The sequence below is a fragment of the Callithrix jacchus genome, chromosome 22, assembly GCF_049354715.1.
Source record: "Callithrix jacchus isolate 240 chromosome 22, calJac240_pri, whole genome shotgun sequence".
NCBI lineage: Eukaryota > Metazoa > Chordata > Mammalia > Primates > Cebidae > Callithrix > Callithrix jacchus.
This window is the reverse complement of record NC_133523.1, coordinates 37,903,006-37,930,822: the sequence shown is the minus strand read 5'-3', so window position 1 is coordinate 37,930,822 and position 27,817 is coordinate 37,903,006. Positions and strand designations below refer to the sequence as shown.

At 47.2% G+C, this 27,817-nt stretch overlaps 1 protein-coding gene and 2 long non-coding RNA genes across 7 annotated transcripts; 2 read left to right on the top strand and 1 right to left on the bottom strand.

Moving 5' to 3' along the window:
* The first annotated feature begins 650 nt into the window (after positions 1-650).
* Positions 651-5,375, top strand: LOC144580806 (uncharacterized). The gene is made up of 2 exons (XR_013530977.1): positions 651-751; positions 3,926-5,375. It is a non-coding gene; the product is annotated as an uncharacterized LOC144580806 (long non-coding RNA).
* Positions 5,376-6,220: 845 nt separating this feature from the next.
* On the top strand, positions 6,221-26,238 carry LOC118150148 (uncharacterized). 4 transcript variants are annotated; one of them, XR_013530973.1, is made up of 8 exons: positions 6,221-6,412; positions 7,018-7,451; positions 9,373-9,650; positions 12,009-12,190; positions 14,062-14,180; positions 14,840-15,009; positions 24,584-24,784; positions 25,288-26,238. It is a non-coding gene; the product is annotated as an uncharacterized LOC118150148 (long non-coding RNA). The 4 variants fall into 4 exon arrangements; XR_013530972.1 differs by having other exon boundaries at positions 24,584-26,238; XR_004738061.3 differs by lacking the exons at positions 24,584-24,784; positions 25,288-26,238 and adding an exon at positions 15,382-22,470.
* TEX101 (testis expressed 101) lies at positions 11,218-14,989 on the bottom strand. 2 transcript variants are annotated; one of them, XM_054249590.2, is made up of 6 exons: positions 14,943-14,989; positions 13,831-13,933; positions 13,589-13,732; positions 13,276-13,458; positions 11,801-11,929; positions 11,218-11,642 (listed from the first exon to the last, which is right to left on the bottom strand). In XM_054249590.2, exons 2-6 carry the CDS (start codon positions 13,892-13,894, stop codon positions 11,413-11,415), a joined length of 750 nt encoding a protein of 249 aa, XP_054105565.1. In that variant the 5' UTR covers positions 13,895-13,933; positions 14,943-14,989; the 3' UTR covers positions 11,218-11,412. The 2 variants fall into 2 exon arrangements, with proteins under 2 accessions (XP_054105565.1, XP_035140950.1); XM_035285059.3 differs by having other exon boundaries at positions 14,879-14,945.
* Positions 26,239-27,817: the final 1,579 nt, after the last annotated feature.

Genomic DNA, 27,817 nt, shown 5'->3' with positions numbered 1-27,817 from the left:
GCGCGGTGGCTCAGGCCTGTAATCTCAGCACTTTGGGAGGCTGAGGCAGGTGGATCACCTGAGGTCAGGAGTTCAAGACCAGCTTGGCCGACATGGTGAAACTCCATCTCTACTAAAAATACAAAAATTAGCTGGGCGTGGTGGCAGGTGCCAGCTACTTGGGAGGCTGAGGCAGGAGAATTGCTTGAACTTGGGAGATGGAGGTTGCATTAAGTCGAGATCGTGCCATTGCACTCCAGCCTGGGCGACAAGAGTGAAACTCCATCTAAAAGAAATAAAAAAGTTGCGTGCTCTTTCACTTCCACCTTCCAACTCTCACACGAAGTGCCTCGTGGCTCACACTGAGAAGCATGCAGGGAAGGGAAATCTGGGAAAACAGTTCCTGTTTAGTTGACTCAAGAGAGTACAGACCCACCAAAGTGGCTGACGCCTACACACGACAAAAGCACAGCCTAGATGAGGACAAATCTCCCCAAATTTCTTGGAGGGACTTTCCAGAGAATCTAAAGAATGTTCCAGAAAGCTAAGATATGTTTCCAGGACTCTGTGAAGGGGAGAGATGGGGCCTCCCAGGGCATTGCGTGTCCCCATTGGGGTCAAAACCCCCTGACTGGTGCCATGTCTTTTTAAATTTTCAGGTCATCATCCTTCTGGGGGAACCCAAACCCTGCTTGGGAAGTAACCTGAAGCATCTCAGTTCTCAAATTGCCCCCTGCTCACCCCAAAAAGAGCCTCACCAACCTCGAGGCAGGTATGTATGTGGAGGGAGAAGAGGGGGAAGAGAGTCAGAGCAGTGTTCGTTTCTTCTCTCTTCTTTTTTAGATTTATTTATTTATTTATTTATGAGACAGAGTCTCACTCTGTCACCCAGGCTGGAGTGCAGTGGCAGGATCTCGGCTTACTGCAACCTCCTTGTTCTGAATGATTCTCGTGCCTCGGCCTCTGAGTAGCTGGGATTACAGGTGTGTGCCACCACCGCATGCGGCTAATTTTTGCATTTTTAGGGGAGACTGGGTTTCTCATGTTGGCTTGGCTGATCTTGAACTCCTGACTGCAAGTGATCTACTTGTCTCAGTCTCCCAAGTGAGCCACAGCACCTCACCTGCCTGCCCTCCCTCCCTCCCTCCCTCCTCCCTCCTCCCTTCCCCTTCCCCTTCCCCTCGTGTGTCTCTCTCGCCCTCTCATCTCTCTCTCTCTCTCTCTCTCTCTCCTCTCTCGCTCTCTAATCTCTCTCTCTCTCTCCTCTCTCCTCTCCTCTCCCCTTCTCTCTCTCTCTCTCTCTCTCTCTCATCTCACTCTATCGCCAGGCTGGAGTGCGGTGCTGTGATCTCAGCTCACTACAACCTCCACCTCCCATGTTCGAGCAATTTTCCTGCCTCAGCCTCCCAAGTAGCTGGGACTACAGGCATGTGCCACCACACCCGGCTAATTTTTGTATTTTTAGTAGAGGTGGGGTTTCACCATGCTGGCCAGGCTGGTCTGATCTCTTGACCTTGTGATTTATCTGCCTGTAATCCCAAAGTGCTGGGATTACAGGCATGAGCCACCAAACCCAGCCTCTTTCTTCCCCTTCTTCCCTCCCTCCCATTCTTCCTTCCCTTTTTCCCCTCCCCTCCCCTCCATCTTGCTCTGTTGCCCATGCTAGTGTGCAGTGGTGCAATCATAGCTCACTACAGCCTTGAACTTCTGAGCTCAAGTGATCCTCACTCCTCAGCCTCCCAGAGTGCTGCTTTTCTTTTTATTATGGAAAATTTCAAACTTCACAGATATAAAGAGAAAAGTACAACCCCCAATGTACTAACCACCAAGCTGTTCTTATTTCATTTATCTTTCCAATTAATTTGAGATCAACCCCAAACATACCATTTCACTAATAAATTCTGAAGAGACAAAACTTTAGTATCTCATAAGAACTCTAAAAAGAAATAACTGGCCGGGCGCGGTGGCTCACGTCTGTAATCCCAGCACTTTGGGAGGCCGAGGCGGGTGGATCACAAGGTCAAGAGATCGAGACCATCCTGGTCAACAAGATGGTGAAACCCCATCTTCACTAAAAATACAGAAAATTAGCTGGGCATGGTGGCGCGTGCCTATAATCCCAGCTACTCGGGAGGCTGAGGCAGGAGAATTGCCTGAACCCAGGAGGCGGAGGTTGCGGTGAGCCGAGATCGCGCCATTGCACTCCAGCCTGGGTAACAAGAGTGAAAACTCCGTCTAAAAAAAAAAAAACAAAACAAAAAAACCATAATATAATTACCATATCTAAAAGTAATCAATACCTTGTTAATATAATTAACTATCTGGTCAGTGTCTTAAATTTGACTGGGCTCTCATAAGTACTTTTTTTATTTTTCTGAGACAGCGTCTCGCTCTTATCCAGGCTGGAATGCAGTGGCGTGATCACGGCTCACTGCAGCCTCTAGTCCTATGCTCAAGCAATCCTCTTGCCTCAGCCTTACAAGTAGCTGGGACTACAGGTACACCACCATGCCTGGCTTTTCTTTCTTCCTCCCCTCCCCTCCCTTCCCCTCCCTTCCCCTCCCCTCCCCTCCCCTCCCCTCCCCTCCCCTCCCCAACAGGGGTCTTGAGCTTGGTCTCAAACCCAAGCTCAGCTGATGCTCCCTCCTCAACCTCCCGGGGTGTTAGGAGCACAGTTGGGAGCCACCGCACCCAGCCAAGAAACGTTTCTTGCACAGTTGGTTTATCCAACTGATGAGAAAAACAGATGTACACGTTGTATTCATGGATCAGTTTCTTAATCCTCTCCTAATCTTTGGATTCTCCCTCTTTCTCCCTCCTCTCACAGCACATTTGGTGAATAAATAGGGTCCTTTGTCTCAGAGTTTCCAGCATCTGGGATTTTGCTGGCTGCATCCCAGTTGAATCATTTATCATGCTCCTCCGTGAAGCGTTTCTCAAAAGGAAGACCATTGTAATTTTTTTTAAATTAGCTTTATTTGCTGTGCGCAGTGGCTCATACCTGTAATCCCAGCTCTTTGGGAGGCTGAGGCAGGTGAATCACCTGAGGTCAGGAGTTTGAGACCAGCCTGGCCAACATAGGTCTGTCTATGTGTATGTGTGTGTTGTGTGCATGTGTATTTGTAGTGTGTGATATGTATGTGTGCATGTGTATATTTCTTGTGTGTGGTTGTATATTTGTGTGTGTATGTGTGTCTGTGTGTTAGGTATATGTGTATTTGTATAGGCACCAATTATTTCTGAATGGATTCTAAAAGCCTTTGGTAGCTTGGTTGCCTCTTGGAAAAGGAATTTCCACAGGGTAGGGGAGGAGAGTTTTCATGGCCTGTTGGCAGACTTTTAAAAACTTTTAATTGAAACATATGTATAAAAAGGGGTATATGTACCATAAATCTATAGCTGGATGAATTTTCACAAACTGAGTGCATCTAGGTACCGAGTACCCACATTCATAAGGAGATCATAACCTGCAATATCCCCAAATCCTCCCTGTGCCCCTTCCCTTCACCCTCCCCCCATGGGGGACTCTCCTGACTCTTAACAGCAGAAATTAATTTTGTACTTTGTTTTTTTGAGATGAAGTCTCGCTTTGTCACCCAGGCTGGAGTGCAGTGGTGTGATCTTGGATCACTGCAACCTCCACCTCCCAGGTTCAAGTGATTCTCCCACCTCAGCCTCCTGAGTAGCTGGGATTACAGGTGCCTGACACCACATCTGGCTAAGTTTTGTATTTTTAGTAGAGATGAGGTTTCACCATGTTGGGCAGGCTGGTCTTGAACTCCTGGTCTCAAGTGATCTGCCTGCCTCAGTCTCCCAAAGTAGTGGGATTACAGGGGTGAACCACCATGCCGCGCCAACTTTGTACATGTTGAGCTTCATGTAAATGGAATTATACTCTCTGTGTGTCTGCCTTCTTTTATGTAATCTTATTTTTTTTATTTTTTAGGGTGTTGCTCTGTTTCCCAGGCTGGAGTGCAGTGGCACAATCGTAGCTCACTGCAGCCTCAACCTCCCACGCTCAAGTGATTCCCCTACCTCAGCCTTCCAAGTAGCTGGGACTGCAGGCACACACCACCACACCTGGCTAATTGTTTTATTTTTTATAGAGATGAGGTTGCCACTTTGTTGCCCAGGTTGGTTTTGAATTCCTGGGCTCAAGCGGTTCTCCCACCTTGGCCTCCCAAAATGCTGGGATTATAGATGTGAGTCACTGTGCCTGGCCTTAGAGATTTATCCATGTTGTCACCTGGCATTCGTTCTCATTGATGTATAGTATTCCACTGTGATTTATTTATTTATTTATTTTTTGAGATGGAGTTTTGCTGTTGTTACCCAGACTGGAGTGCAAGGGCACGATCTCGGCTCACTGCAACCTTTGCCTCCTGGGTTCAAGCAATTCTCCTGCCTCAGCCTCCCGAGTAGCTGGGACTACAGGCTGTGCTACCACGCCCAGCTAATTTTTGTATTTTTTTTTAGTAGAGACGCGGTTTCACCTTGTTGACCAGGATGGTCTCGATCTCTTGACCTGGTGATCCACCCGCCTCGGCCTCCCAAAGTGCTGGGATTATAGGCGTGAGCCACTGTGCACGGCCTCCACTGTGATTTATTAATTAATTCTAACTGTTGAGGGTATTTGGTTTGCTGCCAATCTTTGGCAATTACAAATAGTCCTACTAGGCACATTCCTGCACAGGTCATGTAGAGAACATATATATATGCATTTCTGTTGGGTACATAGGCCAGGACCTGAAGGACAAGGTCATAAGGTAAGCGTCTGTTTATGCTAAATACTGACTGTTTCCCACAATGGTTGTATGTATTCACTGAGTTTTGAACCATGAGATTGTATTTCTCTTTTTATTTTTGTAGAGATGGGGGTTTCACTGTTACCCAGGCTGTCTTGAACTCCTGGACCCAAGTGAAGTGAGCCTCCCACCTCGGCCTCCCAAAGTGCAGGGATTAGAGCAGAGGACTCGGCTGTAGCAAGCGGAGGTGGAGAGAGCCCCTTTGTGGCTGGAGAGGGAATGTGAGCACCTGGGCCCCGTTCTCCCCTCCCAGTGTGTTCTCCACCAGGCGGGTCTGCATTCTGATCCTTTGTGCATCTTAGTACTGATTATACTAGTTGTTTATTCTGTTTTATTTCACAACTTAAAAATTTAACATTTAAAATGGGAGTCACTTACAGCACATAATTGAAGTGTAAAGCTCAATGAATTTATGTACACGTCTTTGTAACCACCACCAAGGTCAGGATAGAGAACATTCCTGTCATACTAGAAGGTTCCTTTGTCCATTGTCCCACTCAATAGCACCCAGTGGTAACCACTTCTCATTTCTGTCACCATAAGTTAGGTTTGCCTGTTCCTAATGCTTATATAAAAGTAATTATATAATTATGTCTAGCTTCTTTCTTTCCTTTTGGTGTCCACTTTCCTTCCCACCCCTTTTTTTTAAGGCAGAGTTTCACTCCTGTTGCCCAGGCTGGAATGCAGTGGCTCAATCTTGGCTCACCGCAACCTCCGCCTTCCAGGTTCAAGCGATTCTCCATGTTGGCCAGGGTGGTCTTGAACTCCTGACCTCAAGTAATCCACCCGCCTCGGCCTCCCAAAGTGCTGGGATTACAGGCATGAGCCGCTGAGCCCAGCTGAGCCTACCTCTTTAAAAAATAAACATGTTGGCTGGGCACAGCGGCTCATGCCTGTAATCCCAGCACTGTGAGAAGCCGAGGTGGGCAGATCACCTGAGGTTGGGACTTTGAGACCAGCTTTGGCCAACATTGAGAAACCCATCTCTACTAAAAATACAAAATTAGCTGGGCATGGTCACGCATGCCTGTAATCTTAGTAGAGACAGAGTTTCTCTGCGTTGGTCAGGCTGGTCTCCAAATCCCAACCTCGGGTGATCCGTCCACCTCGGCCTCCCAAAGTATTGGGATTACAGATGTGAGCCACTGCGCCCGGCTGGGCTTGACTTTTTATACGTGAAGTACACAGTGGCCCCAAAACAACGGCAGTTTGTTAAGCAATGACCGGCACCTAACTCAGGCTTATAAATGACTCTTGCTCTGCAGCACAGATGCTTGATATCTGTAGAGCTCTAGGATTCTAGCACGGGCCTTATCTGTTGCCTTTTGATACAGCTCCTAGATGGCCGGAGTTCAGCCTGCTTAGGCGTCACTCATGACCTTCACTGTGTTACAGAAACTTAGTTATCAGTATCGAGAACAAGAATACAAGAATTTATACACTTACAAAACTTGCAAGGCAGGATACATCCCACGGGCAGGAGGAGGACTCAGGGAAGTTTGCTTATAGAAAGGAAGAAAAATGTAATTTCTTCTCCCCTTTCCTGCAGCACTGCACTCCAGCCTGGGCAACACAGCAAACCCGTCTCAAAAACAAAATAATGAAGAAATGAAGACATTTTAAAAAAGGTAAAATGAACACTCTCTCTAGCAAAACCCTACAGTGACTCTCCACCTCACCCACAGTAAAAACTTCCAGATCCTTGCCATGGAAAGGGGTGGTAACTTCTGGGTCATTGCGATGGCATTTGCCCTGGTGCTGGTGGGAGTGTCTTGAGCTAACGAGCAATAAGGGCCGCTAGTATCGCTTTCGCTGCCGTTTTCTGTTTTTGTTCAGTTTCTTCAATTTATTCTGTCTGGACTAGATTCTGTTTTAGTCAGCGGGGCTGTGACCAGAAAACAAGTCTTGTGTGATCTAAGCTATTCAGCTTTAAAAAACCTGGCAAATGGCAATTTAGAGGGTCTCCCACTGCCCGTTTTGTCTTCCTCCAGCCTGTTCTCAACGCAGCAGCTAGAGGGCTCCCGTGGGCAAGAGAAGTCAAAATACCTTATTGTTACCATGCCCTGACATCAACTTTTTTTTTCTTTTCTTTTGCTCTTCTTTTTCCCTCACTCCCTCCTTCCCCCATCTCCTTTCTTTCCTTCTCTTTTTTCCTTCCTTTCTTCCTTCTTTTTTCTTTTCTGTCTTTTCTTTTTCTCTTTCTTTCTCTCTCTCTCTCTCTCTCTCTCGACAGGGTTATGCTCTATCATCTAGGGAGGAGGAGTGCAGTGGCATGACCTCAGCAAACTGTCTGCCTCCCCGGTTCAAGGCATCCTCCTGTCTCAGCCTCCCAAGTAGCTGGGACTACAGGCATGTACCACCACGCCCAGTTAATTTTTGTATTTTTTGTAAAGACAGGGTTACACTGTGTTCACTATGTTGCCCAGGCTGGTCTCAAACTCCTGAGCTCAAGTAATCCACCTGCCTTGGCCTCCCAAAGTGCTGGGGCTATAGGTGTGAACCATTGCACCCAGCCCTAAGTTAAAATTTGATTTTGGTGTGCTGCTTCTTCCTCTTTAGGGAGAACTGACACAATGGGGACTGGCTGCCTAAGGACAAAGACAGGGAATTAGCTAGAGTAGCACTTAAACTGCAAGAGAGTGGTATAAACCAAAGAAAACGACTAAGGTGAGTCTTAATTATTTTTATTTTTTATTTTTGCCAAGGTTTAGGACATGTCAAGGAAAAAAACACAAAACCACGGAAACATCTGTGATCTGTGCTTTTTCCAAAGAGGATCTGGGGACTTCAATATTTAAAGGGGGGAAAGGAGTGGGCAATAGGGGAAAGAGGAAAGAGAAAGGAGAGCAGATAGAAAGGAGAAGCGGTTGCATTCTTTTGAGGCTTTGATCAGCCTTCAGGAATCCACATTTTCCATGTGAAAGGAGAGGGTAGAGGAGCGGTCAATTGTGCAGTCATCTTGTGCTCAGGGAATCTGCATTTTTTTTTGTTTTTTGAGGGGGAGTTTCGCTATGGTTGCCCAGGCTGGAATGCAATGGCCTGATCTTGGCTCACTGCAACCTCTGCCTCCCAGGTTCAAGTGATTCTCTGCCTCAGCCTCCTGAATAGCTGGGATTACAGGGACCTGCCACCATGCCTGGGTAATTTTTGTATTTTTAGTAGAGATGGGGTTTCACCCTGTTGGCCAGGCTGGTCTCAAATTCCTGACCTCAAGTGATGTACCCGCCTTGGCCTCCCAAAGTGCTGGGATTACAGGTGTGAGCCACTGTGCCAGGCCAGATTTGCATTTTCACATAAAATAAACTAGACATCTGGTAGAGGAAGCCGTCGAATAGGCATTTATCTCAGGTGAGCAGAGGGATGACTTCTGGTTCTGTCTTCGTCCAGTACCTGTGAGGATGAGCTGTTAATTACATTGTCAGGGTGAAACTCAACAGACTGTTTTAGGATAAAGATCTTGGGGCCCACAAGGAATTTCCTGGTGGCCAAATTATGAGCAAGGCCTGCCGGGGAGGTGCGTAGCCTTCTCTCTTTGCAGCTATGTATTTAGGAACAAAATTGGAGGCAGTTGGGTGTAACTCCACACCCAAGCCTGGCTTTTCCCTTTAGCATGGTGAGTTCGGTGTCCCAAGATGTTTTTTTTTCCTTTCTCTGTGGGTAGAACTACAGAACTTTCTAGAAAGAACTTGGTTGGTATATATATATACTATGGCCAAACTCCCCAGTCTTTTGGGAGGGGAACAAAGGTTTGCACTAAGAGTTTCTCCTCCCACCTCCAGTGCCATTTACTGTGTGTCAATTAAGCCTTAGTAAAGGTTTTTTTTTTTTTTTTTTGAGACGGAGTTTTGCTCTAGTTACCCAGGCTGGAGTGCAATGGCGCAATCTCAGCTCACCATAACCTCCGCCTCCTGGGTTCAGGCAATTCTCCTGCCTCAGCCTCCTGAGTAGCTGGGATTACAGGCACGCGCCACCATGCCCAGCTAATTGTTTGTATTTTTAGTAGAGATGGGGTTTCACCATGTTGACCAGGATGGTCTCGATCTGTTGACCTCGTGATCCACCCGCCTCAGCCTCTCAAAGTGCTGGGATTACAGGCTTGAGCCACCGCGCCCAGCAGTAAAAGTTTTTTTTTTTAAGGAGAAAATATCTGTCTCCTCCTACCCTCACCTTCTTTTACTTTGCTCTGTACACCTCTGTATCATTTGAGTCTTTTACAATAAGATAAGATAGAGCTTATGTGTTTTTCAGTAATAAGTAAATAAGCATAAAAATTTCCAAAAGATATTTCCCCCCCAGTAGTCACAGGTCCCCATTCACCATACCCTAATGAGCCCTTCCTCCCTGTCTCCGTCCCTCCCAAGTCCACTGCAGAGTCATTAATCAGCCCCAGGGAAGGGAAGGATGAGCGGGAAAGGGACAGGCGGGACACAGTAATGGGGCCCACTGTAACGGGACTGACGGGACACAGTAACGGGGCCCACTGTAACGGGACAGGCGGGACACAGTAACGGGGCCCACTGTAACGGGACAGGCGGGACACAGTAACGGGGCCCACTGTAACCAGAGAATCTGTCTTTTTTCAATGCAGACTCACATCCAGTCTGAAGTGCAGAAGCATGATCATGGCTCACTGCAGCCTCAGCCTCCTGAGCTCCTTGTTTGGTTTTAAACAAAAAATAAAATTCTAAGCCACGGCTGCCTCCCACCAACCATCTGAATAGACCCCTCCTCTCAGTCAGGGCTTTCGAAAATTAACCTGAAAAACTGGTACAGGCCATGCCAGGAAGGAAGGGTTGACCATGCCTCATTATACCATCTCCCTTTTGGATTTTGGGAAAAGCTGACCAGCATTAACATCAACAGATCGTAAGTCTGATAAACATTTACAATGTATTCTCTCTGAAGTCTGCTACTTGATGGCTTCATTTGTGTGATAAAACTTTGGTTTCCACAATCCCTTATCATCCTAACCCAGACATTCCTTTCTATTGATTCCAGGTCTTTAGATGATAACTCTTTTAACCAATTGCCGATCAGAAAATCTTTGAATCTACCTATCACCTGGAAGTTTCCTCTATTTTGAGTTGTCTTGCTTTCTGGGCTGAAACAATGTACATCTTACATCCATTTGATTGTATCATGTCTTCCTAAAATGTCTAAAACTAGACTGTGCCCTGACCACCTCAGGCACATATTTTCAGGGTCTCCTGAGGGCGGTGTCATGGGCCATGGTCACTCATATTTGGTTCAGAATAATTCTTTTCAAATATTTTAGAGTTTGACTCTTTTTGTGGACATAAGTGATCATCCCACTTCAGCCTCCCAAGTAGCTGGGACTGTAGGCGAGCACCACGTGCCAGGCTAATTTTTGGATTATATTTTTTTGGAGAGATGGGGTCTAACTATGTTGCCCAGGCTGGTCTCAAACTCCTGGGCTCATGGAATTCTCTCGTCTCTGCCTTTCAAAGTGCTGGGATTACAGGTATGAGCCACTGCAGCAGGCCCATAATTGGAGAATTTGGAGTCTGATTTTTCTCATTTGGCCATACCTCCTGGTGTTGGGAAAAGCTGCAAAGGAGAAAGGACTTACAGAGTGCCTACATAAATTGATTATGAGTAACACATAAACAAGGCACAACAAACTGTGGAAGGCCGCAGGAGGCTTCTGAGGAGGAAGGCCTCTCCACGCCTCATGTTCCGGTGCAGGGTGACGTAGGCTCTGTTACCATAAACACCATGCTCAAGGACGTAAAACCCCTTTGTAGCACTATGACGTAGCCAGACTTCTAGGCTCCTTGTAAGGTCCATGATCCATCAGCTGTACATAGATAATAAACTAAAGATAACCACATGTTCTTGTTTTGTGAAACTCCTAAACTACCACTGTTATCAGTCCTTAGGATGACATACCAGTTTCGACTCACTGATTCATCCACCATCACTCCACCCCTACCCTATAGATCAAAGTGATTGCAATCAATAAATAGTGTGGATGATCAGAGCTCGGGGCCTTCACTGTCTCCTCCAGTAATGAGTGATGGCCCCCTTGTCCCACTTTCTCTCTTAATCTTTTTCTCATTCCTTTGTCACCACTGAACTCGAGGCACCCACGGGTGATGTAGGGCTGGTTCCCTACATCCTAGGACCCCAAAACAGCAGCCTTAAGATTGGGCTGGGAGTGCTCTGGAGGAGGCTAATGCTAGTTACTTCTCCAGCTAGCAGGAGTTAGCGTATTAGAGTGAAAGGAAAATTAGACTTTAGGTCAAAATATCTAAGTTCTTGCCTTGGCTCTGGCCATAGCTAAATGTAGGAAACTCACTGAAGTTTTCCAGATCTCAGATTCTCTTTCTGGAGAATGGGTGGTTTGGAGAAGATGAATTGTAAAGGCTCTTTCAGCACCAAAATTCCACTTCTATTGTTGAAACACACAAAATCACAGCAGAAATGTTTATTAGTAATGCCTACTGCATACAAAAATCACAGCAGAAATTGTATTAAAAATGTCAAATACATTCATAGTATCTGTTCTCCCTTAAATTCCCACCTACACGTCAACTTGTTGAACCCCAACAGTAAGACGGCTCCCAGTCAAAAATGATGTCCTCCGAGCCAGGTCCAAAGTGCCTTCTTAGGAAATGTGAATAAATGATGGCAGCAGCAATGGCAGCAGTAGCTGTAACCCCCAAACAGGAATGGGAAGACAGGTGGCTCCACTTTCAGTCCTTCGAGATTGGGTGAGAAGCTGACGTGGGCACACTTCCCTCACAAACATGGGCCCTACTGCTAAGATTCCGGACATCAGCCTACAGCCAATCATGGCTGTACAGCCTCTGACCTCCACAGATGACTCAACGCCACCTACAGAACAAGGAAGGACGGGGAGAGACATTTAGGGAATCAGAGGAGAATCCAGTCCTCCCTCATCCCTGGAGAGCTCAGTGTCAGAATCTCCTGGGAGCTACTCAAAGGTCTGGTTTTCCAGCCTCTGAAACTATGAGATGTTCATTTCAGTTTACCTCCAGTGATCTCAAGTTTTCCTTGATAGCACTGAGTTGTACCATTGGGACAGGGAAGAGAAGGAGCATTGAAACAAGTCCCCAAAGCCACACAGGTTGGGCAATGAAGTGTTGCTGACACAGTGGAAGCTGGAGGGAAACAAGAGAGATGGTTAAGGGCAGGTCCTGTATCCAGAGATGCCGTTCCTTGCTGCCTTCTCTTCCCCAGGTTTTTCCTGCAGATGCCGCTCTAATCAAGGCCCATTACTGCAGCCTCCCCATCCTTCCCCAGCTGGTGTTCTCTGCTGCGAAATCTCCATCAATCGGACTTCCAAACTCTGCTGAGGTGTAAAGATACAAAGGTGAAAACAACATAGTTCCTGTCATCTAGCATCTCTAAGAGAAAGACATGTAAGTAATTAACTTAGTAGCTGCTGTGTTCAAGGTATAAGGACAAAGGAATGGAGGAATACTGAACTACCTAAAAGAATTTGGCAAATATTTTCAAAGAGCTGATACCTGAGTTGACACGGAGGATGAATAGGGGTTAGCTACGTGAAAATGGGGTCTGGAGGAGGAGTAAAGGAGACAGCAAGGAAAAGGGTCAGGTGGTATGAGCCAGTCTGGTGGATCCGGGGAATGTGAGAAGTTGCAGGGCTGATATTCAGCTTGTAGGGACAGCTGTTTCCTTGAGCTGTTTTTGTTGGTTTTTATGGCCGGCATCCATTTTGATTGGCTAGTGCCATCTACATTGTTAAGCATTTTGAGTATTAGCCCCAGTTAGCACACAGTAAATGAGAGAGGAAAGAGGGAAATGAAGCTGAAAAGACAGGCAGGGCCAAGTTACTACAGGCCTTGTAAATTTGGGGAACGGGGCTGTTCTCATGCAGCAATGGGAAATCAATACTTGTTAGACTGCTAATACCACCCTACTCAGAAACCTACACTGACGTCATTGCCTTTTTATTTTATTTATTTATTTGAGACAGAGTCTTGTTCTGTCTCCCAAGCTCAAGTGCAGTGGTGATGTCGGCTCACTGCAACCTCCACCTCCTGGGTTCAAGCAGTTCTCCTGCCTCAGCCGCCCCAGTAGCTGGGATTATAGGCGTGCGCCACTATGCTAATTTTTGCACTTTCAGTAGAGACGGGGTTTTACCATGTTGGCCGGGCTGGTCTGGAACTCCTGCTTTCAAATAATCCACCCACCTCAGCCTCCCAAAGTGCTAGGGTTACAGGTCTAAGCCACCTCACCCGGCCTGTCTTATTGCTTAATAAACACAAAACCCAATTTACACTCCAGCCTTCACTGGCGTCTCTCTGCTCTGAGAAGTGTTTAGATCCCAAAAAACAATTCAAAAAAAGAAAATTACTTGAACTGTGAGGTACTTTGGGATAGGGGCCAGTTAGACTAAGCCAGGTCAGAATTCAAAGAGAGGCCATACACAAGCTCTTTATGGAGTTTCTCTTAGCACCTGTCTCCCTCATTTCCAGGGTACCTGTGGTCCCACTGAAATCCCAAAACTGAGACAGGCTATCTTTGTCATTACAGAAGGAATCCTCGCAGTAGTTACTGTAGGAGATCACGGTCAGGCCGGGAGGTGGAGAGTGCTGGACAACTGTTATGGCCTCCACCCCTTCCAGGATGCAGCCCTTCGTGGCCAAAATGGCTGTCTCAGTCCCTGTTATGAGACAGAAGGGACAGGAAATGGATGGTGGCCCTCACCATTGGCCTGGGAAACGGGGACAAGCATTGGCATGGACATAATCACCCTCCCTCTGACCTCGCCCAGCTGTCCTATCTCATTTCACCTGCTTTAATCATTAGTACGGTTTCCTGGCAAAGTGTCTCTCTGTCACAAGTCTCAACTTCCTCTGTGGTCCAGTTAAACATATTGCTTGGATCCGCTTCCAGAGTCATAGACAGACCCTTCTGACAACGCAGCTCTAGGTCCGCTGGGGAGAAAACGAGAAGATAAGCACTTCTCCATGGGCCAAGGCATCAATCCACCTTCTGTGACATGACTGCTTTCCCCTATGTCCCCCATACGCACAGGTCAGGAAGGAGGTTCCTAGGACCAGGAGGATCAGCAAATGCTGGATACAAGGGGTTCCCATGGCTTCTTCTGGAGAGGTTTGGGAGGAGCTGGTCGGGATCTGTGAATTTGAGGGAGAGAAGGCAACTTTACAGCCAGAGCGTGTGAGATCAAATAAATCTAGGTCCTGGCAAGTACTGAATTGAAGGTGGGGTGTTTTCATCTACTTTTTATTTTTATTTTTGTTAGACGGAGTCTCATTCTGTTGCCCAGGCTGGAGTGCAGTAGCTCAATCTTGGCTCACTGCCTCTGCCTCCCAGGTTCAAGAGATTCTCCTGCCTCAGCCTCCTGAATACCCAGGATAACAGGTGCCTGCCATAACACCTGGCTAATCTTTTGTATTTTTAGTAGAGATGGGGTTTCACCATGTTGGCCACGCTGGTCTTGAACTCCTGACCTCAGGTCATCCGCCTGCCTCAGACCCCCAAAGTGCTGGGATTCCACGCCTGAGCCACTGTGCCGGCCTCACAGTGGGGTTTATGGTGTACATGACCATGACCTCTGAAGTCCATCTGTCCCTAACCAGCTTGTGAGCTGGAGCGAGTTCACAGGTTTACCACGTTTCCATGGTTTTAATTCTCAGGCCTGGCCACCCAGTGCCCTCCAACTTCAAGGTCAGGAGTGTGGTCCCGAAGGCCGCTTCTCCCTCAGCCACAGGGGTCCAGGTTCACCCTCACACTCTCTCAGGGACCCAGGATCTCAGCCCCCAGCCCTAGGCCCAGTCCCAGCCCCAGCCCCATCAGAACCCAGGAATCTGAGAGCCCAGCCCCGTCCTAGGTAGGGATCAAGGAGTTTGGGTTCCAACCACCTTTTCCCGCGGGACACGCCATTCTGGGCCGCTCCCCTCCCAGTCCCGGGAGCCCAGGCCCCTAACCCTCTTTCCCCTCAGGGCCAGAATCTCGGTCCCCAGCCTTCTCTTTCCTCAGAATCCAAGAATCTGAGTCCCTAGCCTTCTTTTTCTTTTTAGAGAAGCAAAATTCCGGCCGGCTTCCAAACGACGCCTCACAGGAATCTCACGACGCCGAAGGTGCGGCCTGGAACGCCTTCTCCCCGGCCTGGCCTTCTCTTACCACGGAAGGCGGGGCCAGCCTGGCCACACAGCACTCGAAACTCCATTGGTGGACGCAAAAGCATTGGGTAAGTTCATTGGATGAGCCTGGAGGAACGTGGCACCTCATTGGCCCCAGAGAAGTCAATTCCTGCCATCTCGGAGGACGCGCATGCTCGGAGGGCGGGTAGTGGGCGAACTGGCAGGAAAAGCTCGCCTATTTTTGCAGCCCCAGACACGCAATGCAGAGAGGGCAGTGCATTGCCAGATGGCCTGCTCTGGCCCTTTTCTCTCTTGTCTCTGCTTCTCCAGCCATACTAGGAGGTCAAACCCTTGGCCCTCACCCACACAACTTATCTCCTTACCCAAATGGCCTCTCATGTTCCCAGCCTGGCCCCCGCCTCAGCACCCACCTTAGTGGCCCTGGCTGCTGGGAGTCAGCTTGGTCTCTTTACTTGCAGTGGCCCCTGCTCAGCCCAGCGTTGTCCTCTGATTGCACCATTGCCCCAGCATCCTTATGATAGGGCTGAATCGAGGAATGCCTGCTTCAGCCTCACTTCGGGCATCCCGAATGCATGCATGAGCAGTAGCTGTGATGGGACGGGCTGCCGTCAGATGGAACCCATGTGTCCATGTCAGGACCACGAACAAGACAGGTCACTTGGATTTGTTGCTCGTGCTGACAGTTCTCTTTCACACCTATGTAAGCTTTCTCTCTCTCTTTCCTTCCTTCCCTCCCTCCCTGCCGTCTTTCCTTCCTTTTTCTCTCTCTCCCTTCCTTCCTTCCTTCCTTCCTTCCTTCCTTCCTTCCTTCCTTCCTTCCTTCCTTCCTTCCTTCCTTCCTTCCTTCCTTTTCTCTTTCTCTCTTTCTTTTCTTTCTTTCTCTTTCTTCTTTCTTTCACAGTCTCATTCTATCCCTCATGCTGGAGTGCAGTGGCGTGATCTCGGCTCACTGCAACCTCCCTGTCCCAACTCCCCAGTTCAAGCAATTCTCCTGCCTCAGCTTCCCAAGTAGCTAGGATTACAGGCATGCACCACAATGCCCCAGCTAATTTTTGTAATATTAGTAAAGATGGGGTTTCACCATGTTGGCCAGGCTGGTCTTGAACTCCTGACCTTAGCTGATCTGCCCACCTCGGCCTCCCAAAGTGCTGAGATTACAGGCATGAGCCACCGTGCCCCGCCTCAGTTATTTATTTATAGCCATGCAAGAATGCCTCAATATACAGCCCCTTGAGAAAGGTGGCTCTGCCTTTATGGTGCGAGAGAGACTGACAGATCTTCCTTAGCCTGCGCCAATCTCTGTTCTTCCCAGAGCTTCAGTGTCCTCACCTAGAAAATGAGGAGGTTAGTCCAGAGCAATGGTTGGCAAACAATTTATGAAAATCCATGGAACATTTGTAAAAAAGAAAAAAACTCAATGGCTAAATTACGGTGAAGGCATCTTTTCATATAAGCACTGTGGCACCACCATTGTTCACGGAATTATTGCAATATGCTCTGCCCTGGCCCATGTGGCTATTCCCCACCTGGCACCAGAACGATCTCTTAACTGTAAGTTACACCATATCACTCCTGTTTAAAACTCTCTAATGGGCCAGTCACAGTGGCTCAGGTCTGTAATCCCAGCACTTTGGGAGGCTGAGGCGGGTGGATCACCTGAGATCAGGAGTTTGAGACCAGCCTGGCCAACATGGTGAAACCCTGTCTCTACTAAAAATGCAAAAATTAGCTGGGTATGATGGTGTGCCCCTGTAATCCCAGCTACTTGGGAGGCTGAGGCAGGAGAATCACTTGAACCTGGGAGGTGGAGGCTACAGTGAGCCCAGGTCACACCACTGCACTCCAGCCTGGGTGACAGAGCAAGGCTGTGTTTTTAAAAAAAGGGAAAACCTTCCAATGGATTCTCATTTTACCCCAAGTAAGATTCTAGGCTGGGTGCCATGGCTCATGCCTGTAATCCCAACACTTTGGGAGGCTGAGGTGGGAAGATTGCTTGAGCACAAGAGGTAGAGGTCGCAGTGAGCTGAGATCACACCACTGCACTCCAGCTCTTGCTCTGGTGTACGTGTCAGTGTGCATGTGTGCTTGTATGCATGTGGGCATGGGCATGTGTGTGTCTGGTTCCTTCCAGCTGTGCTGATCCATCTCTGTGTACAGAGATACCTCTGGTCATCTGCCCACTTTGGCCTCCCAAAGTGCTGGGACTACAGGCATGAGCCACCACAACCGGCCTTTCTTTGTGTTTTCAATATATGTACTGCAAGTATTTTCTCTCAGTTTGTGACTTGTGTTTTTGCTAGTAAGAAAATAGTATATTTTAAAAGAAGTTTTTCATTTTAAGAAAATCCCCAAAAATCAGATTTTTTTTTTCTTTTATAATTTATGTTTTTTTGTGTCCAATATAAAAATCTTTGTCTACCCTAAGGTCACAAAGTTTTTTTCCCTATGTATTTTTCTAAAAGATGTATAGTTTTTGCATTTACATTTAGGTTTATGACCCATTTTGTGTTAGTTTTTTCCAATAGTGTGAGGTAAGACTGAAGTTCATTTTCCTGTTAGATGCCTTTATTGTGACAATATATAAAGCATTTAGGCGGCCGGGCGTGGCGGCTCACGCCTGTAATACCAGCACTTTGGGAGGCCAAGGCGGGTGGATCACAAGGTCAAGAGATCGAGACCATCCTGGTCAAAATGATGAAACCTCGTCTCTACTAAAAATACAAAAAATTAGCTGGGCATAGTGGTGCGTGCCTGTAATCCCAGCTACTCAGGAGGCTGAGGCAGGAGAATTGCCTGAACCCAGGAGGCAGAGGTTGCGGTGAGCCAAGATCGCGCCATTGCATTCCAGCCTGGGTAACAAGAGCGAAACTCTGTCTCAAAAAAAAAAAAAGCATTTAGGCATAACCTTAACAAGAAGTTCATAAAATATAGATAAGAAAACTTTTAAAACACTCATAAAGGACAAAAAAGTCATCTTCAAAAGAGGAAAAGGCATATCCAGTCTCTTTTCTATCATTTTATTATGAAAATTTCCAAACATACAAGAAAATTGCAAAAAATGGGCCAGCATGGCAGCTCATACCTGTAATCCCAGCACTTTGGGAGGCTGAGGTGGTTGGATCACCTAAGGTCAGGAGTTGGAGACCAGCCTGGCCAACATGGCAAAACTCCGTCTCTACTTTTTTAAATGTATTTCAGAGTGAGTTGCAGAATTTAGTGCCTGTGAGCCCTAAACACTCCAGCAGTTATGCCTTTAACTAGAGTTTCATATTTGTTTATATTTTAGGTGAAATTTACATGAAGTAAAAAGTACAAAGTTGGACTGTACCATTTGATGAGTTTTAGTTTTAGCTTTTTTTTAAAAAGCACGTGATACAATGAGAAGGTACATTTGATGAGTTTTGAAGGTACATTTGATGAGTGCATACACTCACACAACTCCTTCCAAGACATGCAGCATTCCCATTGCTGCAGTGAGTTCCTTCCCAGCCAATCCTCAGGCCCAGTCCCACCTCCAGGCGCAAACATTTTGCTGAGCAAAAGAAAGCTTACCCGAAAGTGTCTACATTGTGTCAATGCCTCAACAGGCAACTCAAATTTATGGGTATTGCTTTTTTATGCAGTTTGACCAATCTGTACCTGTAAATGAAAATATTTGCCCTGTTAACATTGTTTGGTCTAAAGCTCCCTCCCTTCTATTTTAAGTTTGGTCTAAAGATTTCTCCATACATAGTGAACTGTAACCTAACTTGATGTGTAAACAGTCTGTAACCTGCTATTGTAAAAATAGCTGCGTCTCAGCCAATCACAGGCAGCCAACTGACTTCAAACCTGGTTCAAATAAGGCAAGCACCCAACTGTTACCAGTCTAGATGTTTCTGTGCCTACCTTAGTTTCCTCTACCTCACTTTCTTCTGTGGTAGATGTTATTCAACCATTTACAGACAGACTGAGCACCCTGAAGTTTCTCTGAACCTTTTCTGGTTCTGGAAGCTACCTGATTAATGCATTATTCAATTAACCTGAGTTAAATTTAATGCGTCTGAAGTTTTTTCCTTTAATCAGCCCATTAATCTAATTATTGATTTGACTGCATGTAGATCTACCCTTTAACTTTTGTGAGATGGAAATAGAATCAGGTCACAGTATCAGGTAGCACCAGGCCTCCAGGTGTTCATGAGAATTCCCAGGTATCCAGGGGTGGGATCAGGCCACAGTGTCAGATGGCAGCATCCGTGCTTGAGAAGTTTCCCATGGGACCTCAGGGAGCCCAGGACAATGCTCCATAGTCCAGGGATCTTTGGGATGAGAAGAGTCCAGTGTGACTCACTGTGAGGTGTGAGGCCTTGCTGAAGCTGCTTTCCCTGATAGTGCAGCCCTCCCTGGATCCAGGGCTGGAGCGACCTCAATCTCTACAGATCTCTCCAAAAAAAAAAAAAAAAAAAAAAAAAAAAAAAAAAGACTAAAGTCTCTGGTGCAGGCCCTTCTGGGAGAAGGCACTTCTCACTGTGGGCGTCAGGGCAAGGTGTGGCCCTGCTTCTGGAGGGTGGTGTGGCTCCGGAACGCACACGCATCACTGAAACATCCCCGTACCCCCAACTCGTCTTTTTTTTTTTTTTTAAGAGGAGGAGGGGTGTAAGGGCAGTGACCAGGCGGACCCTCTTCCCCTTCCCCACCTCTCGGCCCACGGCCCAGATGGCCACACGCGCAGCTGCCGCCACCGCTAGCTTCTGGCTTACGGCCAGCCCTCGAATAGTGGCAGCAGGGCCACCTCCGACGTGCCTTGGCCGTTCACTTCCCGAACCCGGATCCAACCCCGGGTCGAGCCCGGGCAGAGCGGAGCGAGGAGAAGACCTGGCTGGCTCCCAGGCGGGACACTGCAGGGGCGACCCTCACCGCCCCTTCATCCCTGGAGCAGGCACGTTCCTTGCTGCCCTCGGAAAGCCCAGAGGGCGGGGCGGGCGCCTCCTGAGGGCGTTGCGGGCTCGGGCAGGCTCGCGGGAGAGACGTCGCCTCTTCCCATACCAGAGGCTGGGGTGGGGGAATGGGGGCGCGGGTCGGGGACCCCCGGGATTGAGGAGGGAAGGCTAGCTCTACACTCATGCTGCGAGGCGGTCACAAGCCTGTGTGGAGGACTGACTTTCAAGCCATCCCATCCAGGGAGCTGCTCTGCTGCAGAGAAAAGTCGGACCCAGAGGCAGCTCCTCTAGGGATGGTTTAGGATAGGTTCCCCACGAATGGGCCTTGCGTGAAGAGCGAGGGGCGGGCCACCCTTCCTACTGACAGTCTCCCAAGGCAATGAGCTCTCCGCATGGGTGCCCAACCCTGCTGCACTGCGTCCTGCTGGCGGGGACGGCGGGGACGGCGGGGACTGCGGGGACCGGCTATCCCAGGCCACGGCGCTGCGCTATAGTTCTGCTGGGGTGGATTCTGACTTAGAGGCAAGAGCCACAGCCCCGGCCCCAGCTCAGGTTTTCTGACACCCGTTTAAAACGCAAAAGGTCAGAAGGATCCTAACCCTGCTTTCACCGTCTGAATTCCTGCTGCGAATGAAGACCAAGGAGCTTTCTTATTACATGGAATATCGTTTCCCTTCCTTTTTTTTTTTTTGAGACGGAGTTTCGCTCTTGTTACCCAGGCTGGAGTGCAATGGCGCGATCTCGGCTCACCGCAACCTCCGCCTCCTGGGTTCAGGCAATTCTCCTGCCTCAGCCTCCTGAGTAGCTGGGATTACAGGCACGCGCCACCATGCCCAGCTAATTTTTTGTATCTTTAGTAGAGACGGGGTTTCACCATGTTGACCAGAATGGTCTCAATCTCTTGACCTCGTGATCCACCCGCCTCGGCCTCCCAAAGTGCTGGGATTACAGGCGTGAGCCACCGCGCCCGGCCCGTTTCCCTTCCTTTTATACTCAATAATTCTGTATCCTTCTAACAATTTATTTTTTGAGATGGAATCTTGCTCTGTTGCCCAAGCTGGAGTGCAGTGGCACGATCTCAGCTCACTGCAACTTGTGCCTCAAGCAATTCTCCTGGCTTAGCCTCTCGAGTAGCTGTCATTACAGGTGCCTGCCACCACGCCCGGCTAATTTTTGTATTTTTAGTAGAGACGAGGTTTCAGCCTGTTGGCCAGGCTGGTCTCAAACTCCTGACCTCAAGTGATCCACCTGCCTCGGCCTCCCAAAATACTGAGATCACAGGCATGAACCACGGTGCCCAACCTCCTTCCATTTTAGATGTCTTTTTAAAAAAGAAATTATAGCATGCATGATTCACTTATCAAAGTCGAAAGTCAATTGATATATATAATATATATATATATTTCATTCCTTCTCTTGTGTGTATACACAAGATACATGCACACACATACACACACATGTATATAGATTCATAGAAATTTTTTTTAATCAAGCAAATATGGCAAAATGTTAACAATTGGTGAATCTTGGTGAAAGAAGGGTGTTGATTGTACAATTCTTCCACCTTTTTCATGGGCTTGAAAAGTTTCAAAATAAAAGGTTGGAAAGGAAAAAACAAATTGTAGTAGATTATATATTAAAATGCTACCCCTTTCCGAAGAGGGGTGAAATGCTAATACATAAACATATTTGCCTAAACTTTTTGAAAGAAGCAGTGGAAGAATAAACCAAAAAACTAAACTTATTCACCTACAGGAGGAGGGAGGGACCTAGAGGGGACGGAGACGGAATGTGAACTCTTAAGCCTTTTGCTTAACAGTTGACTGAGTAACCGGGTAAATACTTTACAGCATTAAAAACAAAATAAGGCTGGGGCACGGTGACTCACGCCTGTAATCCCAGCACATTGGGAGGCTCAGGTGGGCGGATCATTTGAGGTCAGGAGTTTGAGACCAGCCTGACCAACATCTCTACTAGAAAATACAAAAAAAAAAAAAAAAAAAAAAAAAAAAAATTTAACCGGGCGTGGTGGCATGTGCACGTAATCCCAGTTTACCAAAGTCTAAAGTCAATTTAAACTTTGCCTTTTTTCTGAATAATAAAATGACCTTAGATTTACTTAGCGTCACTGACTGCCTCCTCCCCGTGAATTACATAGTAACCTTGCCGGGACTTTTAGTGTAATCCCACCAGACAGCATTAGCATCATTTATACAAAGGACATTTACATTTTTACGTGTATTTGCTGCTTTCTTCGCTCTTCATGACTTTTTGCATCCCATACCTTCTATCTGGGATCAGTTTTCTCCTTTCTGAAATATATATTTCAGTGGGAATTGGCTGAAACATTTTTGTTGGGACGCTGAAGCAGGAGAATTGCTTGAACCCGGGAAGCGGAGGTTGCAGTGAGCACAGATCGTGCCACTGCACTGAAGCCTGGGCGACAGAGTCAGACTCTGTCTCAAAAAAACCTGTAATCCCAGCACTTTGGGAGGCCGAGGCGGGTGGATCACGAGGTCAAGAGATTGAGACCATCCTGGTCAACGTGGTGAAACCCCGTCTCTACTAAAAATACAAAAATTAGCTGGGCATGGTGGCGCGTGCCTGTAATCCCAGCTACTCAGGAGGCTGAGGCAGGAGAATTGCCTGAACCCAGGAGGTGGAGGTTGCGGTGAGCAGAGACCGCGCAATTGCACTCCAGCCTGGGTAACAAGAGCGAAATTCCGTCTCAAAAGAAAAAAGAAAAAAAGTAAAACGTAAGAGCGAAGCCATTTCTAAAAGTGAAAACTAAACTGGTGGAAATGACTCTGGGTGGAAAGTTGGTGGCGTAGTAACACGGGAAAATTAGTTCCAGCTACTTTACCTGTGTACAATGACTGGACAACTCTAGTGAGATAGATCCTGCTGATTGAAAGAAATGAAAATCTCAACTGAATTCAGTATTGTTATTCTTAGTGCAAAAAGTTGCATGATTATTTCAAAACAAATAGCAAATAAGTAATTATGCGTCAGGGCCAGAGAAAAGAGATAGAAATATGAAACCAATGCATTTAAATTAAAACCTAAGAATCTTTCATTTGCATGGGAAATACTAGTGTGAACTCAGGAAAAGCATTTCTTTTTCTAAAGAATGTCTCTTTCTAGCTGTATATGTTAACAGTAGGAAACAGCACCCTTACTTAGTGTTTAAATTATAGTCTCTAAAATACCATTTCCCATGAAAATGAAACTTCTTCAAGACTCCTTAGAGATGTGCCTGATTTCAGATTTGAAATAAGAATTATATAAGGTGAGCCCGGGATATTTGCTGTGCCAAAGCAGGGAATTATCATATACTACAAGGGTCATGTCAAAAGGACATAGGATGCTGGGGTTGGGTGGCTCACATCTGTAATCCCAGCACTTTGGGAGGCCAAGATGGATCATCTGAGGTCAGGAGTTTGAGACCAGCTTGGCCAACATGGTGAAACCCTGTCTCTACTAAAAATGCAAAAATTTGCTGGGCATGGTGGCTTGTACCTGTAATCGTAGCTACTCAGGAGGCTGAAGCAGGAGAATTGCTTGAACCTGGGAGGTGGAGGTTGCAGTGAGCCAAGATCACACCATTGCACTCCAGCCTTGGCAACAAGAGTGAAACTCCGACTCAAAAAACCAAAACAAACAAAAAGTGAAGCTGTGGGGTAATTTGCTAGGCAACAATGGGTAACTAATGCAGCTTCTGTCACACCTTCCGGGAAACTTCTCATCCTGCTCTCAGCACAAAACTCTTCCTCGATTTGGTTCCATCTAAACCTCTGTTCATCCTTCAAGATTCACCTGAAGGAGTGTTTCCCAAAATAGGTTTCAGGTGTCAGTGGTGTAGGGTACGTGAGATGATTCTAAGGGATTACACGTGACAGTTGTCCAAAAGGGTTACATGCGATGTTTAAGTGTCTATTACAGTAAAAGAATTGGAACTAGCATATTAATCCCATGATGGGATAAACATTATTGTTTTAAGATGAGGCTGGCTGGGTACAATGACTCACGTCCCAGCACTTTGGGAGGCCCAGGTGGGCAGATTATAAGGTCAGGAGTTCCAGAGCAGCCTGACCAACATGGTAAAACCCCATCTCTACTAAAAAAAAAAAATACAAAAATTAGCCGGGTGTGGTGGCACGCACCTGTAATCCTAGCTACTCAGGAGGCTGAGGCTGCAGAGTCGCTTGAACTTGGGAAGTGGAGATCGTGCTAATGCACTCCAGACTGGGCAACAGAGTGAGACTCCGTCTCAAAAAAAAAAAAAAAAAAAAGGCTAAAGACAAATAGTGAGCCATTTTAAGGAAAATTTTTGAGTAAATAATAGTGCAAAGGATACCAGATAATTGTAAAAGTGGAACGTGACTAAAATTTGGAAGTGCAATGAGGAATAGCAGCAATGCCTCTAGGAAACCTTCCCTGCCACCTCAGGTGGGCCAGTTTGCCCCTCATTTAGATCCCCAAATCTCTCTCCACCTGGAATCTGTCAGGGTCCAATCTCTGGATGACAGAAGCCTGTGAGGCTGTGGTCTCTACATCCGACCTGAGCTCCAAGCCTGCAGGGCAGGCCCTGCAGAAGGGAAGATGGACAGAAAGGGGGGAGTAAGAGCAAGGTGGGACCTCCACACAAGGTGGAAGGTTTCAGGACCCACAGAATCTGCCTCTGTTCTTGCTGCTTCATCTTGATGGAGCAGGGAACCTGCAAGAGTGACCTTTATCACAGAGGTTAACGCACACCTGGCTCAGGAAGGAGATGAAGAAGCCGAAGGAGGATTGAGGAGAAGGGAGAGGTTTCAGGCCCTGCTGCTGCTCCAGGCTGACCAGCAGAACTAGAAGAAGATTAGCAACATTTGGACAAGAGCCACGGAGGCTCCTGCCTGGATTTCCCCAGCATGAAATGCACAATGGTGGCTGCTTTGAGCAGGTATGTCGCTCTCTCACCCTAAGGGGAACCCTACAGGGAAGGTAGTTCTGAGAGGTGACGCTCAGCCTGGTTCCCAGTCACCACACCCTCTTACGGGCCTAAGCACTCTGCCCTATCTGTGCCCTTCCTGGGAATGGGAGGTACCTGAGAGCATGGATGGGTCTCATTCACTTTGGGGTCTCAGTATCATTCAGCATAGGGCTTGGCACAGAGCGGGGGCTCAGGAGTGCCCAATGAGTTAATGAATGTTTCTTAATGAGACTCTATATTTAAATAAGAAACCCATCCAGCCACCTCACAGGTTTCTCTTAGCTCTGCCTGGATGGGGAAAGATGGACTCATCAGTGGCCTGAAAGGGATCAAGTTAAGTCACCCCAAAATTCACCACTTTGGCATAAGGATTATTTTGAGCTGAAGGCCACTGAGAATCAACAGATAAGGGAAGAGCTAGGCCCTCCTTTTATCTACCCAAAAGCAGAGAACATATGTTTGCTTTTGTGAAGTCGTTTTCTACCCAGAAGATAAAGAAAAGCAGCTCATGCTGGGGACTGAGGTGAGTGTGCACAGACGGACCTCACTACCAGAACCTGCGCCTCCATCAATTTCCCAGGTATTTCCAGGTCACTTTTCTATGAGGGACTTTCCTTGAAGAGCAAACCCCTTTCCTTTGTTAAAATGGTACATAAGCCATGCCCAGTGGCTCACACCTGTCATCCCAGCACTTTGGGAGGCCGAGGTGGGCAGATCACTTGAGGTCAGGTGTTTGAGAACAGCCTGACCAACATGGTGAAACCCTGTCTCTACTAAAAATACAAAAATTAGCCAGGCATGGTGGTGTGTGCCTGTAATCCCAACTGCTCAGGAGGCTGAGGCAGGGGGATTGCTTGAACCTGGGAGGTGGAGGTTGCACTGAGCCGAGGTCTCGTCATTGCACTCCAGTCTGGGTGACAGAACAAGACTCCATTTCAAAAAAAAGAATCCACAAGCCTGGGCCCTGTCTTGTCTCACCCTAGTCCTTTCCTGTGTCTCTCTACGGCTCCCTTTCTGCTGCTCTGGCTCTGGCTCTCCGAGTTCTCCCTCTCTCCGTCCTCTCTCCTCCCTCCATCTCTCTGTATTAGTGTCTCTGCCCGCTCTGCTCTCTGTAGATCTTCAGATCCTGCAGCCCTCCCCCTTGCACTCCGTCCCTCCCCGCTGCTTTTTCTGCATCTCCATTGTCTGGCTCCCATTTGGGTCACATTTTCATTTCCCTCTGCCTCTCTTTCTCTTTTCTCCTTTTTCTTAACCCCTATTTTCCCCTTTGTACCTTTGAGTCTCACCAGTAGAATTTAAACAGCTCTTCAAGTTGTTTTTTTTTTGTTGGCAGAAATTGACTTTAGACTCTCCATGAATAATGTGGAAATTAAACGCATATAAGCGGGTTCATGTCTCTGCAAATAAACAAAGAAAAATCTACATTCCAATGCTTTCTTCTTCCAGAGTAGCCCACATATTTGATTCTTTTTTTTTTTTAAGTTACTGTCACTCGCAATCGATTTTTAAATCTTGTAACCTGGTGACACAAATACCATGGTGAAAAAGCCTTCCTTCCTGTAACAGGAAATCAGGCTGGACTGGCCTCATGCGGGCTTTGGAGAAGTAATGTCAGGGGCTGAGAAATTTGCATAAGGGTAAACATCAGAGGTGGAAAGTAAATAGGTAGAGGGAATGCCTACAAATCACAAAAGAACAAACCGTTTCAGTCACAATAGAACGATCATAGAAATGAACCACTGTCCTTCCCACTAAAATATTCCACTTAGAACTGTAAATTATTCTTCTCAGTAAGTCCTGGATGAGTGTTTTAAAAAATTAATGAGTGTAAGAGCACCTGTGTTTCAAATCCAGTGGATTTTTTTTTTCAGTAGGCAAATATATTGTTACACTTTATTTTCTATTTCTTTTCAACTTCTGCCTTTTTCACTGGGGAGTAGACAATAAAATGGCAATGACTTTTCATTATAAAAATTATGCATCGTATTTTTCCACTGAACCTACTATGACATGACTAAATCTATATACTATCTAGGGTGAGGTAGTTTAAATAGATAATTGGATTATACTTTCCACCCCCGCCACCCCAAATCCAGTGTATTATTTTACGCAGCCTTTCACAAGCTCCAAAAGATTCAGAGTGCAGAACTGGAGGTTGTAGAGGAACCTCCTCCTGCAGTAGCTCTTTTCATTTGGAAAGCAGCTCTTGGCTTATCCCTGCACCTAGTGGTGTCTGAATGCCTGAGCACAGGACACCAAGGGCCTTGGGACCTGAATGGCACATTGTGTCCTGGTGATGTCTGAGCTACTAAATGACCTGGGGCGTGCACAGCAGCCTCCAGCACCCCAGGGTGAGCTGTGTATGGGGTCAGGTTCAAGCAGGTCCCAGGACGCCAGTGACCCAGCAGGTGGCTCAGGCTCCCATGGCACCTGCTCCTTCAGCCTCTCCCTCCACCACATATACGAGCTCGTGGGAAACGCTGTGACCTCTTATAGAGGAGGAAAGTGCATGGACTTCCAGCCTCTAGAACTGCGATAAAATAAGCTTCTGTCGTTTATCTCCTCCTCTGTGGTATTTTGTTGTGGCTGCCCTAGCAAACTACAATAGGGACTGTGGGGGTTAGGATGACACCGAGCACCAGATGCCACTCTCTGCTCCAGCACTGAGACCATTCCACAGCCCCCAAATGACAAGGTAGGGCTTCAAACTCCAGACTGCCTGTCTAGGTAGGAAGCACTTTATACACACCACTTCTGAACTTGCTCATGTAACAGCAGGGAAAGAATTTTTTTTTTTTTTTGAGACAGAGTTTTGCTTTTGTTACCCAGGCTGGAGTGCAATGATCTTGGCTCACTGCAACCTCCGCCTCCTGGGTTCAGGTAATTCTCCTGCCTCAGCCTCCTGAGTAGCTGGGATTACAGGCACGTGCCACCATGCCCAGCTAATTTTTCGTATTTTTAGTAGAAACGGGGTTTCACCATGTTGACCAGGATGGTCTCGAT

What these genes read in the sequence shown, in the direction of transcription:
- TEX101 (XM_054249590.2), bottom strand. Translation starts at nt 13,894, where the DNA reads ATGGGAACCCCTTGTATCCAGCATTTGCTGATCCTCCTGGTCCTAGGA. An exon ending in GGATTTCAGTGGGACCACAG is followed by an intron (nt 11,930 to 13,275) that starts GTACCCTGGAAA and finishes GTTTCCCTCCAG; the next exon opens with CTTCCACTGTGTCAGCAACA. An exon ending in AAAACTTGAGATCACTGGAG is followed by an intron (nt 11,643 to 11,800) that starts GTAAACTGAAAT and finishes CTTGTTCTGTAG; the next exon opens with GTGGCGTTGAGTCATCTGTG.